The 16,702-nt window shown below is 33.3% G+C and overlaps 1 protein-coding gene and 1 long non-coding RNA gene across 3 annotated transcripts in view; both read left to right on the forward strand.

The window, feature by feature from the left end:
* Positions 1–900: 900 nt before the first annotated feature.
* On the forward strand, positions 901–1,495 carry LOC104809889. Its single transcript, XR_771222.1, has 2 exons — positions 901–1,012; positions 1,193–1,495. It is a non-coding gene; the product is annotated as an uncharacterized LOC104809889 (long non-coding RNA).
* A 14,809-nt stretch (positions 1,496–16,304) lies between these two features.
* Positions 16,305–16,702, forward strand: part of LOC104809890 — a 2,465-nt gene continuing 2,067 nt past the window's right edge. The window contains exon 1 of one of the 2 annotated variants that reach the window (XM_019202160.1): positions 16,305–16,676. In XM_019202160.1, coding sequence (XP_019057705.1) covers positions 16,388–16,676 — 289 coding nt within the window. In that variant the 5' untranslated portion in view covers positions 16,305–16,387. The remainder of the gene's footprint in view (positions 16,677–16,702) is intronic. The other variant, XM_010535994.1, reaches the window with a different exon arrangement.

Here is a 16,702-nt window from a genome sequence, read left to right on the forward strand (position 1 = left end):
TGAAAAAGAAAAAAACAAATAAAAGTAGTAAATTTTTTTACCAATTAAAAGTAGTAAATTTTAATCCAGCTCTTCTAATTTTTGAGTCAAATGAAGCGACTCGTAAAATTGAAAACAAATACGATGTAAAAATACTTTCATTTAGAATTTGTATTACCTTAAAATAATTATATTTACACTCAAATACAACATAATACAAACAATTAAATTATCTAAATATGATAAAATATATAAAAACTAAAAGTTGTAGTATATGGAAAAAATGGATGCTACAGCACCCACTCTTTATCTATTTTTATTTTTAGGGGTGTCAATTTAAATCTGAGTCCCGAAACTCGGCCTGACTCATCCTGAAAATTAGCGGACTTCGAACCTAAATTTTCTTGTCCGAAAAAAATTAGATTTTTGGATCGGACACGAATCAGGCTTCGGACCAGATTCGGACTGATCCGAATATGATATTTTTAAAAAATAAAAATAAAAATAATATTTACAAATGAAATTATGCAGGGCGGTCTGAACCAACCGTTTTAAGCTAAAATAAGGTTTCTTTCGAAACCTTAGGGCCAAAATTTTACAAAATTTTAGGTTCGAATATAATATATTTTTTATTTAAGATGATAAGTTTTAAATTTGAATAATTTCTAAATTAATCTTTCATGGAATATACAAATCCAAATTAATCATTAATTGATAATTAATGTTTAGATATTGTTTTATTTCCATCTATGGACTTTTTTTTTTTGATAATTTCCATCTATGGACTTTCTATATGTAAAACATTAAATATCCAAATCCAACAAAATTTATTTAATGTTTCACGTCTGCATTCAATTTTTCTAACAATATTATTTTTAAATTTTGTGTTCTTACATTATATAAATCAGAACATCCATCCATGGTATCTATCAACCTATCAAGGAAAACATCTTTCTCTAGGAAATTTGGTATACGGAAACCATGAACTCAAACAAAACTTTTCTTGTGGTTCTCTGCCTCATCGTTGTCTCATGTAAGTCTCTTTCACTGCCTAATTCACAAAAAATATTCCATGAAAACATTTTATATATAGGTTGTTTTTTAAATAATTTTGATTTAATCTCTAGAAACTCAGTAATGCGAATTCAATTCACGTGATATATATGGGGAGATTAAATATGTCAATTTTTTTTTTTTTTTTTTTTTTGGGAAGGTGTTCCAATTTCAGAGGCAGTGTCGTGCACCAAGAATGAAGATTGCCAATTCATAAAATGTCCGACCCTCAAGATCTGTTTCTTCGGTGCATGTATCTGCCTCCCGTATTCCGAAAAAGACGCTTTTACCCTCCACGGCACCCAGCTGTCTCAATGCGTTGTGTCCTGTAAGAGTAAGGGTAAATCTGTCATTTCAGTCTCCGATGATAAGTGCCAGTGCGGTTGATTCGCCATGTACCTGTTTTTGAAGCTGTCAATAAAACTCGTTGAATGTAGTTATAGATCGCCTTCCCCTTTTTTTTTTTATTAGCTTATCATATATTCCTTCTTAAAGATGAATTTCCGGATATACCCTTCTGGTCAATATAGTTATAGATCGGGTGTAAAATGGATTGTTTGTTCGGACCAATATCCACACTATATTAGTACAGTCAATTTTTTTTAACGAGATAAAAATAGTCAGATATAACCTAATTCATTTAACTCGTGAATAAAATTAAAAAAAAATCGGTTCGTTGTCTAAAAAGTTACTGTTTAACTCAAATACAAGATAATACACAAAGTTATATTATGTAAGTACAAACACAAAATATAAAATATATTTTATATCATACAATGTATCAATTTAGGTCCGGGCTTAAAACCCTTGACGGCTTGACGTAATCTAAAAAATAGTGGATTTGGATCTAATTTTTTCAACCAAAAAATTGAGCTTCAAGGTTAATATGAATGAAAATAGTGACATGTTAAATGATAAAATACCTAATTCATAAAAAATTTTAATAAACTTAACATGATACCGAGATAAAAATCGTAAAAAGTGTTTGTTAATTTAATAATCATAACATAATTTAAAAAATGCATAATAAAACGTACATTTTCATCAATTAATAAGAAGTCGATGCAATGGACTTATTTCTAGTGAAAGGATTCCGTTCATCCTATATCCTTAGAAATCTAATTATAATACACTGATAACTGTGATGTCTTTTCATCTTATTCAATCTTGCATTGGTTGGTATCATTGTGTGGATCTGATTTTTTAATTCCTACGATAGATTTAATTTGATCAATAATGACGTTATTTGCTATATAGTATGTTTATTTATTACTTTTATAAGAATAAAATAATGATTGAACGGAATAATATATATATGTATTTATACACAAAAGTCGTTGGCATGATCCTGTTAAAAAATGTAAAGATTATGATTAGTAGATAAATACCAATATTATAAATTTTAAATAATATATATATTATAAACGATTTGTCATGCACACATATATACACATATGAATACTACACTTCAATTTCAGAATTTTACTATGTCGTATACTTTTCTTACATCAATTAAATTTAATATTTTTCGTTTAAACAATGATGAAAATAAGATTCTTCTTCTTTATATATAACTTTCTTCTTTATATATAACTTTATAGTGTTGGTAGTCCATAAAAGGTGTAGTCGTATCAATCTCCATGATTGACAACTCGTCTGTCTTTTTCTCACTCAAGAAGCTATGGGTAGCTTCTATGTCAAACAAAGTGATGCATGCAACATCGTGTATGCAAATAATACATGTGATAGCGGCAACATCGTCCTCCTCCAGATAGTCTTCATCAGTGGCCTCGTAGGTGGTCAATGGTTCTGCAGCAAATGGCTCCTCCACTGTGTATGGCTCCTCCTGGGCATCTTCCTCAGCTGTGAGAGCATAAACTCTCGGAGCAACACCTGATCTCTTCTGCGCTGGGCGTGGCGGCTTGTTGTTGGCTTGAGGAGCAATGTTCGCAGTGCATCTAGCAGCAAAATGTCCCGGTTGACCGCAACGGTAGCACGTCATGGTGTTTCCACAAGTTCCAGTATGGTCTCGACCACACTTAGCATAGGGCCTTCTATACTGTAGTGGTTGGGTCGGGGTCGTGGGGCGAAACGCTGGGGCCTTCCCCTTGTCACGGGGTTGACTCGTCTGCCCAACTCTCACCGGGGGACGGTTGATCGGCCCTCTCCTGTATGGACTCCGGTCTTGTATCTTGGCTTCCACCTTCTCCTTCTCGCTCCGTTCCACCTTGTCGAGTTGGTTGATGTACCGACTCAACGTAGGGTACTCATGGCACTCGATTCTCCTCCTGAGAGAAGCACGTAATCCAGCAATGAATTTCTGGATTCCGTACTCCTCGGTTGGCACTAGGTGACCTCCATACTTTAGCAGCCGGTTGAATTCCGCTTCGTACTCTCGAACAGTCATGTTACCCTGTTCAAGACGAAGGAATTCCGTAATACGGTGACCCTGGTCTTGCCTCCGGTAGTACTTCTGCTCGAACTCTGCCCGGAACTCTTCCCACGAGAATTGGTGTCATGCGGAGCCTCACGTACAACTTCCTCCCACCAATGGCGAGTCGCGCCAGCTAGATGATGGCTCGCTAACTCAGTGCGGTACTCCAGCGGGCACCTGATGTAGTTGAAGTGATTGGTGATCTTGATCATCCAGTCTTCTGCTGCCTCTGGGCTAAGAGAACCCTCAAACTCCGGAGTGGCCAAGGCTCGGAGTTCCTTGACGAATGGCAAGTAGTCCACTACAACTTGCTCCTGAATCCTCGGAGGTGCAGGCATCGGTGGTGGTGGTGGCAAACCTCCCTCCGGCCTTGCCGCAGGTGGAGCAGCAGGCGGTGGCGGTGGCGGTGGCATGCAACCTCGTATGAACTGCCAGATGTTCCCTTAGAACAATGCGAATTGGCGTTGCATTTCCGCCATGTCGTTATTCGGCGGAGGTGCCCTCGGTCCTTGAGGTCGTTGCGCATGTGCAGCACGTCATGGAGGCATAGCTACTGTGGACAAGAAATTTTTATTTAGTATCGGGACCTGGTGATCATGCTTGGATTTTTATAAAATCTTTAAAAATCATTTTTACCCATTCCCAAATTCCAGTGAAAACACGAGCACATCCTTTCCCCGTGGAAGGAACTGCTCTGATACTAACATTGTAACGCCTGAAACCCGCACCCCGCAATACGAGTTGCGTCACATAGACAACTAAAATAAAAACTCAATTTCTGAAAATCCGCGAAAATTTAAAACTTTTCTTTTCAGAGTTAGCGGAAGAAAACACTTGTACATACATATATGATACATTATTTTCAGTTATAATTATACATAATCAAGTGGCAGTATAACCTTATTACAAACCTTTAAAAAAAATCTACCACCGATATAATATATGTGGTATTAGTGGACCAAGTCATCATAAATGTTCGTTAAACTTTTCATAATTTTGTATAGATTTATGCTTAATAAATATTTTGCAGTCCAATAGCAATAAAAAAGGTTGATGAATATTCTTAATTTGTTTTGATTATTGGGCTAGCGAAACGTCCTAAGCCATTTTAATTTTTTTTAATTCTGTCGTACTCCACTAACTATTCCAAATAATGACCGGTATTTACTCAAAAATAATTTTTTCAATACTACTAAACGTGCATTTCTTTATAAACAATTTTTATTGGATATTGATGCACTTAATGAGAATTACTCTAAACCAATCAAAATTTAAAAAATTTCCATTTAGTATGCTGAGGTGGCTTTACCAGAAACCTTCAAATCCAACTTTATATATATATATATATAGATTTGCACAGAACACGGAAGAGAGGTGACATAGTGAACAGATGATGGAGATGAAAAGATGTGAAAACAAGATACCCAAACCGATGGACCATAATTTTGTAAATTAAATTATAATAAACTTAAATATTATACATAAATAAATAAAATTTAAAGGATTATGGTCACACTTTTCTTAATTTTTATTGGATTATAAAAATGTTCATTAGTTATAAATACATAATAAAAAAGTCGATAGATTATGTGGCACTTTTCTTAATTTTTATTGGATTATAAAATGTTGGGATAATTCCATTTAAAACCCTGTACTTTTCTCTCGTCGCAATTTAAACCCTATACTTTTTTTTGATCCAAAAAAACATTGTACTTTTAAAAATTGGAAATTAAAACTCTATACTTTTAAAAATTGGCAAATAAAACCCTTAACGAAAAAATATATTATTTAATGCTGACATTGCATCCTAGTCATCTGCCGCATCATCAATCCCTAATATTTAATAATATTAATTAATACAAAATAAAAATAAAATAATAATAATAATAAGGGAAAATTCCAAAAAAAACACTGAACTTTATAATTTTGACAAAAAAACACTGAACTTTATTTTTTTTCAAATACACATTAAACTTTTTAAACGAATCTAAAAAATAATGAACTTTTTAAATGATCCAAAAAATACATAAACTTTTATGCGATTATTAAAAAAAACACTGAACTTTTTTAGTGATCCAAAAAAATACATGAACTTTTTTCGATTGTAAAAAAATACTAAGTAAAATAATTTGACGTGTTTGCATCTTATTGGACCACGTCATTCATTTTGTTTATTTTGACAACCGTAGAAAAATTAAGTGTTTATTTTGTCAAATTTAAAAAGTTTAATGTTTATTTGATAAAATAAAAAGTTCAGTGTTTTTTTGGTCAAAATTGTAAAGTTCAGTATTTTTTTTGGGATTTTCCCTAATAAAAATAAAATTTTAAAAATTATACACATACATATATAATGAAATGATATACATATATACACATATATAAACATATTTATATATATACACACATATATATATAATATATATATATATATATATATATGTTTTATATGCATATGTGGTATACGTATTTTTTTTTCTTCTAAAAATCATGCATATGTCACATATATATATATGATTTTTAGAAAAGCATGTATATATCACATATACATATAAAACATATTTATATATACATATATATATATGTATTATATAGATATATGTGTATATATAAATATGTTTTATGTATGTGTGTTATATGATTTTTTTCCTAAAAATCATACATATATATATATAATGTTTTTAGGGAAAAATACATATATAACACATACATATAAAACATATAATAATTATACACATATATAGATATATATGTATCATATGTATATATATGTATATATGTATATATAAATATATTTATATATGTATATAATTTTAAAATTTTTATAAAATGTTTATATATGTGTATAATTTTTATGAATATATATAATTTTTAAATTTTCATTTTTCTTTTTTTCTATTTTTATTTTTTATTAATTAATATTATTAAATATTAGAGATTGATGATGTGACAGATGACTAGGATACCATGTCAGCATTAAATAATATTGTTTTTCGTTCATGGTTTTATTTGCCAATTTTTAAAAGTATAGAGTTTTAATTACCAATTTTTAAAAGTACAATGTTTTTTTGGATCAAAAAAAAGTACAGGGTTTAAATTGAGACGAGAGAAAAGTACAGGGTTTTAAATGGAATTATCCCTAAAATGTTCATTAGCTACAAAAGGTAAAAACTCATTTTACTTTTATCATTTATTAACGCTTCGAGGATATAATTAAATTTTGAAAAAATTTTCAACTCAGTTGGAAAATGAAAAACTCCATCTACAACGAGGTTGTGGGTTCGATTCTTCCTGAGGCCTGAGTTTTTTTTGAACCGATCAACTTTGGTTGGTTTATCTATTCCACATGGTTTGTCGACTATTGCGTAGAGGCGGAATTTACTATACGAGATGTTTTCCGACGTATGGGGTCGTTTAGTGTCCGACCCGCAGGACCGTGCGATGGATTCTCTACCGTTACCAAAAAAAATTGACAATTGATATAGGCCACGTATAGTTTTCAATATTCATAATTTTATTTCAATAATAAGGGTATATTGTTGATTTTATATTAATTATGAGATTTATTCATATCCTAATAAAATAGTTTTATTATTGTATTTGGTCAATGTTACCTATTATTTAGCCTTATATTTGGTAAAATGGTGGGATACGTGCCATTTTTTTGTAGGTTTAACCGATCTTTTTTTTTTCTTGTATAAGAAGACGATAAAGCTCTTGGAATTGAGAATTTATTTATGACAATGATATGATCAGTGTAATAACCCAGTTTTTCAAATTTCAAAAAAAAAAAATCCAGACCGTCGGGTCCAGAGAGCCTAGAACGGACGGACCACGCAGATGTGGAACGGACGGACTGGACTGTCGGCAGCGACAAAAGTCGCGATTTTCGTCCGGATTCGACCTGAAAGCGACCGGGACGCACTAGTCTCGACCAGAAAACCCGACTTTTTGACCTTAAGCGTGATTTGGTCCACCCTGGGTCTGGATTTCTGCTGAAAAATCGCCTAATTCGAGCCTTAATTAACCCCTCTCTCCCCTCACATATTCCTCGCTTCCAAACTCAGAATTCTCTCTCGAATCCGAAGCATTTACGCTCAAATTGGTTTCTACAGACCCAGAGGAGCATCACCCAGCCCCCTATCCATCACCCAGAGTACGGGATTAACCCGAGATGAGTGAATTCGAGTTTAATTCGGAAGTTTATTGACATGGGGTTTTGGGTTTTTGTGTGTTTCATGCGAAATTGATGCTTATTCATGTTAAACATGAGATTTTATGAGTTTTAATGTATTACCCATAATGAATCGTGCATGTTTGAGTGTTTTTTATGAAATCCGAGGACTAGAACGTCCGGTCTGAGGTCAGACCATTCGGTCTAGGGTTGCGGGAGAAAATGCGAAGTCCAGAGGTTGAAGACGAAGTCCAGACCGTCCGTTCTGGACAAGTCAGACCGTCGGGTCTGGACACTCTAGAACGTCCGTTCTGAACCGACTGGACCGATCGGTCTAGCTTCTAAACCGATCGGTCTGAACGATAATCAACCCGAAAAAAAAAGAGTAACGGAACCTTAAAAATTCACCATGTGAGAAAATGAAAAACTAGACTAGACGAACCTAATATTATCCCGGCTCAAATAGTGAAAAAGTAAAAAATGTAAAATAGACCGAAAATACGGGTCAGACCGGACCGACGTAGTCTGGACGCAAAATGAATAACAGATAAGGTTAAAAACCACGGAATGAACCGAACTGGTTATCCGGACGGACCGGGACCAGATAGGTCATACCAGAGGTACAATTCGGTAATATGAATGGAAAGACTCAAAGAAAATATATAAATAAATATAAAAGACTACGCAAGCGGAAATGCATGTATAGTAAATAACTATATAAATGCGTGTGACTGGGGTAGCTGGCATGGCGTTAACGTTGATTCGAAAAGGGTTCGGGTTAATGTTTAGCGCGTGATTGTAGAAACAGACGTTTGTGAATGATTGCACGATGTCTCCGAGATTGCGTCCCATCCATGGGCCATCCGATCCGGGTCGAATGTCACCCATATGGGATATGATTGTGAATGTGGCGATGATATAATCGTGCCAACGTCCGAACGATAGGACGGTTATGGGCACTCCGATGACTTGCGTAGATAGCCTATTGTAGTTGGTACTACTGCGTGACGAGGAACATACGGTTCTTGGAACCGCGCCAACGTTTCCGTTAGCGACGGAGCGGATTCCGGGATATGAGTATCCCGAGAATGAGACATTACACATACCTGAGATTCGGGTAGATTGGGGTCTCCCGAGGAGGTGGTACGAACTTACTCTGCCAGGTTCGGGCCCGAACCTGATAAGTAATTCCGCGGCGGATGGTCGACGAGGGGGAGTTGCAGTGATTGGCTCTCCCGTTATAGTCGATGACGTCAGTTGTAGCCGACGTCTGGTGAACTCCGGTACTGAGAGGTGACATCAATGCCGGAGCGAGGTGACAGGCCTAGTATTGAGAGGAGACATCGGTGCTAGGGTGGGGTGATGTGTTCGGACGGAGAAAAATATATTTATGTCGGATCCGAGTGGTTACGGAGTAGATGGATTCCGAGGAAAGATGTGATTATGCTATGCATATGGGGTGTACATTACCTACGCATGGTGCGCGTAGAGACGATTTGACGGACTATGTCCTGCGACTTGTCGTACGGACTTGATTGTGATTGTTGATATGCTTATCATTGATTCCATGTTTTCGATTCCTGTTTACTAGAATATTAATATATATATATGTATTTGCTTTCCCTGGTTCCATGAGAATAGAACTCCGGGTTACGCCCGAGTTCACTCTCTAAGCAATTAGCTTAGGACGTTGTTACGCAACGTTTTAGGTCATGAGCAGTAGTAGCCGCGGAGCGGACATCGGAGACCTGGGTAGCTTATCACCACTCATGTATAATTATTTACTATGATACGCTTATGCTTTTGGGAAACGGTTTTGCTATGATATCGGTGGTAGACTTTCACGGTTTGTAATAATGAATTTGCTAGCACTTGTAATGTATAATTATCTATAAAATAATGTATCATATATGTATTCATGAATGTTTTCTTCCGCTAACTCTAGAAAGAAAAGTTTTAAATTCCCGCGGATTTTTAGAAATTGAGTTCTTATTTTAGTTGTCCATGTGACACAACTCGTATTGCGGGATACGGGTTTCGGGTGTCACAATCAGTTGCATTGAAATCTGCTGTTCTTTATAATTTAAGTCTTTTCTGTGTTTGTAAACCGTTGAAACTCTATAACTTGATTCCTAATTACTAAAAAAATAATGTGGATTTGATATATATTAGTTTGATTTTAGGATTCACTTCGAAGTAAATTATAGTGTGTTGGAATTGGAATGGAACTCTGTTAGTTATATACATGTTTGATTATTGTGGAATTTTATTTATAAAATTTGATAGATAATTAGTTATTGTGAAATTTTATTTATAAAATTTGATAGATAATTGTCCGAAGGAGAGATTAGATTAGTTTGGTTTTGAATAATTTTGAAGAAGTTCTCATATAAAATTAAATAATAAAATTTTAAAATATAGTTAAGGTAAATAAATTGATGAAATTAATTCGGATAAAATTTAATTATCGTTTTTAATAAAATTTATTATACATCTATAATATATATATTATTTATATTAATAACATTTAAAACAAATTAAGTTTTTCTCTACTTTTTTCAAAGTTTTTCAAAGTCTACATCATAAACAAAATCTTTATTATGTTTTTATAAATTTCAGATGATTTGTTTATGTTTTTAATATGCAAATTATTTAAGCGGTCGAGAACATTGTAATAATAAGTTTTATAAAAAAAAGTTATAAAATCTATTGCATTATAAGTCAATCAAACTTTATGTATCTCCTGAAAAATCTAAACTACTGTCTAACTATATATTTTATAATTTTATCTTTACAAAGACCAAATTTTTTTGTAGAAGAATTGAAAATTCTTAATCATACAAAATATTCAATGACAAAAAGGTTATCACCAACTTTATATACATATAAATCTTTAATAAACTACCAGAACATGAGATCAGAAAAAAAATTATATTCAAATCTTTTTATATAAAATATATTAAAAATAATTGATGTAAAAAATATACAATATATTAAAATTATGAAATATTACATAAAATACAAGCTTTACCAATGAAGAACATTAAATTGAAATATGTTTGACAAAAATAAATATTCGTAATAAATTGTTTATAATATAGTTAAATCAAACCATTACTATAATTTTTTCAAAATGTCATTTTTACTTTTTCAAATACATAATTTTATAATATTTTATTCTTATAATATACTTTTTCTAAATCAAATATATAATTTTTACTAAATTCATATTAACAAATATTATAAAAATAATTAAAAAAAGAATAATTTACACGGATATATTAAAAAAGTACCTTTAAATGTGTACAAATATTTCAAGTCATACCCTTTAGAACTAGGGTTTTAAAAAAAACTCTAAAATGTTAAAAAAATATTGTTACCCTTAATGAAAATGACACATGTCAAAATCTTGAAAAAAAAAATAAGAAAATTACAAAAAGATGACACATGTCCAAATTCTAAATAAAAAAATTAAAAAAGTGCAATGAGTTGAAGTTACCAAACCAAAAAAATTCAAATAAAAAAAATTTAATTTCTTTCCTTCTTTCACGATATTTTTTCAAACGGACATATTTCTTAGATAATTTTTTTATGCGCTTTCTTCTAACAAAACGGAACCGTCTTCATTTCAAAATGGCATCATCTTCATTGATTTCGACTCTTATTTACGAAGATTTCCAAGTAGGTTTTTCATTCGAACTCACCGAAAAAGTGAAATATTTTTTTAGAATTTTGTGTATGTGCATTCGGGTAAACAATAAAAAGAGACAAAACAAATCAAATGGGTTTTATTATTCGAGTTGCATATATCAGAAAAATTAGGATTTCAGTTAGAATGTGAGAAATAATATTTTCACAAAAGACGAGTCATATGAGACTTAAGTCACGATCACACTATCAAAATAGGCATACTAGTTATACTGCTCACACTTGAAGGGTGTGACGAGTTTGACTAGTCTGGTTAAACAGGTGATAACATGTATTTTATATGATGTTTTGATATAGGATGCCTAGCGTATTTCACTCGGTTTACATATTTGTAGGTATTCTAGGGCACATTTGGCTTCGATATTGGATGGTTGTGTTCTTTGGTGTTTAAATAGATTTTTACGTATAAAAAGAGCAAAAGAAGTGGAAAACATGGACTACGGAACATCACGGATGAAACGAGAACATTTGGAGTGTTTCCAGGGAAAACGTGAAGCTCAGAAAATGTCAGATATTGCAAGTCCAATAACTTTTACTCTACAAGTCTAAATCATGCGTTCTCAACATTATTGGAAAGCTCTTCTCAATATCTACACACACTAAGATCACCAAAATCCGATATCGGAGCAGAAAATTATGAGCGAATTTGTGAAATCCGTCAAAATTGTCCAGAAGCGTGACAAGATCGGTTTTGATGGACGAAACGATCGGTTCGGCGTCGCAGAAATTGGAAAATTGCTCAGAAAGTAGAAGCGATCGGTTCGGTCATGTACGAAACGATCGGTTCGACCCCCAAATTCAGGAATACTTCCAATTTTGCCCAAAACGAAGGGATATAAGAGGAAAAATCTTCTAGGTCGAAAAGAATTCAAGTTTCTATCAGAAAACACACCAACAGCACAGGAAAATGGGGCGATTATCAAGAGGCAAGAGATCAGAGTAGAATATGGAGATTGCGAAGCCGGAAAATCGACTAAGCATTCTTCATTTCTTCTATTTTACGATGTTTTGTATTATTGATATGAACCATGACGTCTCGATGTTTAGCGAGTAGTTCCTTTATTGTAGGTTAGGGATTTGCTATGCAGGGATCTGTGGTTTTTAATTCCAGACTTTGTGGATTTATTTATTCCATTCAGTTTATTGAATTGTTCTTAATGCTTTTGATCTCGTTGGCCACTTGGTTGAATGAATTTAGGGTTTCAATTCGCATAGAAATATGAGATTTTAATCTGGAAATAATTCAATAAATAGAACAAGTATTGCATCGAGAGATGGATATTTGCCTAGGGATTATGATAACGTTCGTTCATGCATCCAGAGTTTTAGACTATTGAATCAAGAGATTAGTAGGATAAAGCATGGATAGTGAAGTTAGACTTAGAGGGTTAATCTCTACTTTAGAGCTTGAATTCCCTGAATCGGATAGATAAACCACTGAGTTTGCATCTTTTGAAAGATCCTTACATGTAAAGCAATCCCGAAACCTGCAGTGTTTATCATTCATATTTTACAACCGATTTTCGTTATTTGCTTTGCTACGTTTTATCACACTCTCATATTTTCTCTAGATCTAGATTTGGATTAGAATCTGATTCAGTTGTTTACTTGTCCCTGTGTTCGAACCTAGTTGCTACACACGATCCGCACACTTGCGGAATTTGTTGAGTCTAAGATATTATTACTTGGTTGAATCTTATACACCTAGATTTACGACATCAACAGGTCAAATTGATCACCACAGTCAAATGATCGTGCCGTCAAGTTATCACATGGTCATACTAGTCAAAATTGTCACAAAACGAATTGATCATACTAGTCACATTGGTCGCAATTGAAGGGCGTGATGAGTTTGACTTCTCTAATCAAACTGATCACTAATGTCAAGTACTCACACCAATGAAATGGTCACATGGTCATACGAGTGAAACTGGTCACAAAGTTAAATGGTCATATTAGTCATACTGGTTGGACTTGAATGATATGACCAGCTTGACTAGTTCGATAAAGGTGTTTAAACTGGTCACATCTGGCAAATGTTCATACAAGGGGAGTGGTCACACGATCAACTAGTCAAATTGATCATGAAGTCAAGTGATCATACTAGTCACACTGGTGTGTGACCTCTTACACCGCACATCAAAGTTGGAAGACAATGTGAAAGAGTTGTGGTTTAATCTGAACGATGTGCCCATTAGATACTCAATCATCGAACATGCCATTGTTTCCGGCCTAAACAGGGAAAAGTATCCAAAAGATTAGGTTGATGCAAGGAAAACCAATTTCTGATAAAAACATTCAGATCTTCAAAAGTGACCATATCAAGAACATTAGAGAAGTTGCATAACACTCCAAGCGCAAATGTGGAGGACAGACCATGGTATCAAGAGCAATTATGCGATTCCCAATACCTTAGATGACATGGTCAAAATCTGGACTTCTATGAAGAAAGAGAAAGATGGCCGTTAAAAAGTCCAAACATTACCTTTGGTTCCATATAATTTCTAATGGTAAAGAAGTCACGGTGCCTCAGAAGAACGTCCAAATTCTTCGTCGTGAATTACGATTAATAAAAACGTGTTAATTAACCTCCTACACATCATATTGAATCTTCAAAACTTAATTTAGACCGATATTTTTTTCACAAAGCGTCGCACCACCAGACTCGTCACATCGTCAGACTGGTCAAAACGTCGCATCTTGTTGAATTTCGTAAATTCAACAATTATAAACTGTAAACATATTGATTATCATCCCGATCAACAAGTATCTTAAAACTAATCATAACTCTATAATTTAGCATTTTTTTTCTCTTTTGACAATGCATGTTCTCCCAAGAAAACCCTAAAACTATATTAGAATTTGTGTAACATATTTAGGTTAGGGTAAAAGAAATTTTTTTACATGAATTACGATTAGGATAAACGTCTTAATTATGTTATACTAACTTCTATACATCATATTAAATCTTCAAAACTTAATTTATACCAAAAACAATTTCTACAAATCGTCGCACCGTTAGACTCGTCACATCGTCAGATCCGTCAAACCGTCATACCGTCGCACAGTCAGACTCGTCAATCCGTCAGACTAGTCAAACTGTCAAACCTTATTGAATTTCACAAATTTAATAATTGTAAACTGTAAACATATTGATTATCATCTCAATCAACAAGTATCTTAAGTTGAAACTAATCTTAACTCTATAATTTAAAACTTTTTTCTCTCTTGACAATGCATGTTCTCCTAAAGTTTTATTAGGGTTTGTGTAACATATTAGCTTAGTGTAGAAGATATTTTTTTCCACATGAATTACGATTAGAAAAAATGCTTAATTATGTTATACTAACTCCTATACATCATATTTAATCTTCAAAACTTAATTTAGACCGATATTTTTTTTACAAATCGTCGCACCATCAGACCTGTCAAACCGTCATACCGTCACACCGTCAGACTCGTCAAACCGTCAGACTAGTCAAACCGTCACACCTTATTGAATTTCAAAAATTTAACAATTGTAAATTGTAAACATATTGATTATCATCTCAATCAATAAGTATCTTAAGTTGAAACTAATCTTAACTCTATAATTTAGCACTTTTTTCTCTCTTGACAATGCATATTCTCCCAAGAAACCCTAAAGTTATATTAGGGTTTGTGTAATATATTAACTTAGGGTAGAAGATATTTTTTCCACATGAATTACGATTAGAAAAAACAACTTAATTATGTTATACTAACTCCTATACATCATATTAAATCTTCAAAACTTAATTTAGACCGATAATTTTTCTACAAATCGTCGCACCGTCAGACCCGTCAAACCGTCGTAAAACCAAAAACCCCAAACAAGTGTGACTAAACCCTGAACCCCAAACGAGTGTGACCAGTTTGACGATTCTTACGAGTATGGCCATTTCGAAGGGTTTGACCAGTTTAACTGATTTGATGAGTTAGATTATTTGACCACGATTCATTCATGAAACTAACATAACTAATATGATCAATTTAATTGGTGTGGATCATGGTAATGTTAATTTTAACTCATTTATATCTATATAATATGACATAATATTGATATATGTTTTGTTTTTTTTTATTTATGTCATATAAATTTAATATAAATGTGAAAGCAAAATAAACCCTAAATGTCCAAAATAAAAAATGAATTTTAGAATGAAAATTTGTCCATTATCGAGATCATTGTTTATTAGATGAAAATTTTAGAGATTTCATTTATTTTTTCTAATTAATTAACCAAAAAATCATGTGAAAGAAGGAAAATTTGAAGAGAGAGAATTTAATTAGAAAAAGAGAACGTAAAAGATGAGAGACAAATAAAGGACAGAGAAAATTAGAGAGAAGAGAGAGAAATAAAAAAAAACTTATTTTATATAATTATATTAAATGAAAAAATAAAGGGTATTATAGAAAATATATATTTATAAAGCTATTTATGATAGTATCATTTTTTTTTGCGTGAGGGTATAGTTTGAAATCCAATGAGTCGTTTAAAGGTATTTTTTACATTTGCCCCGATTCACACGGATCTCACCTAATATATTTTAATAAATTTTATTGTTTTTTCTACGATATTTTATAATTATTTTTCCTGTATTTTTATTATAAATTTTATTGTTTTCTTTTACCTCTTTTATATTGATATTTTATCATTATTTTTTCTGTATTTATATTAGGAACAGTTCTAAAATTTTAAATAAATTTACCCAATATACAAAATAGAATAAAATTCTCGCGAAAGTTGCAAACAAAAAAATGTTTTGATTGTTTGATACGTTACATTGCAACCTGTAGCATAAATTACTTTAATTCTTTGTAGGCCCATGAAGATTTTCAACCCAACTCCTTGTAAGGCCCAAATTCCACCCAGTTAAACGACACGTCGTCCATCAACAAAATCTACAAAACGGCAAGCATTTCTCTTTTCAAAGCGATAAGCGATTTCTCTCACCGAACGCAAAGGAAGCGGCTTCCTCTTCGTCGTCGCCGCTCTCGTCCTGTCTTCCTCTGCAAGGAAAATGTGGCGAACCGTTGATGTTCATGTCAAAACCCTAGGTCGACCCATCTGTACAATCCTCTTCACCGTCTCGAGTTCTAACCTCAAACCATCGCCGTCGTTTCAGCTCCGTCTGCGATCGTCGTTGTCGTCCTCTCCGTTTCGTTATCCTCCGAAAATTTTGTCTGTATCCAATTCTCCGATTTTTAGTTCACGGGGAAGCCGGAGCCTCGGGGATCTCTTCTCCTGGAGGCCAATTTCTTCGTCTTCGTCGGCGGAGGCTTCTGCCGCCGCTTCAGCTCAGCCGCAGCCGCAACATGCCGTGGATTGGGGTGAA

Source organism: Tarenaya hassleriana, unplaced genomic scaffold, assembly GCF_000463585.1.
Source record: "Tarenaya hassleriana unplaced genomic scaffold, ASM46358v1 Cleome17, whole genome shotgun sequence".
In the NCBI taxonomy this organism is placed as follows: domain Eukaryota; kingdom Viridiplantae; phylum Streptophyta; class Magnoliopsida; order Brassicales; family Cleomaceae; genus Tarenaya; species Tarenaya hassleriana.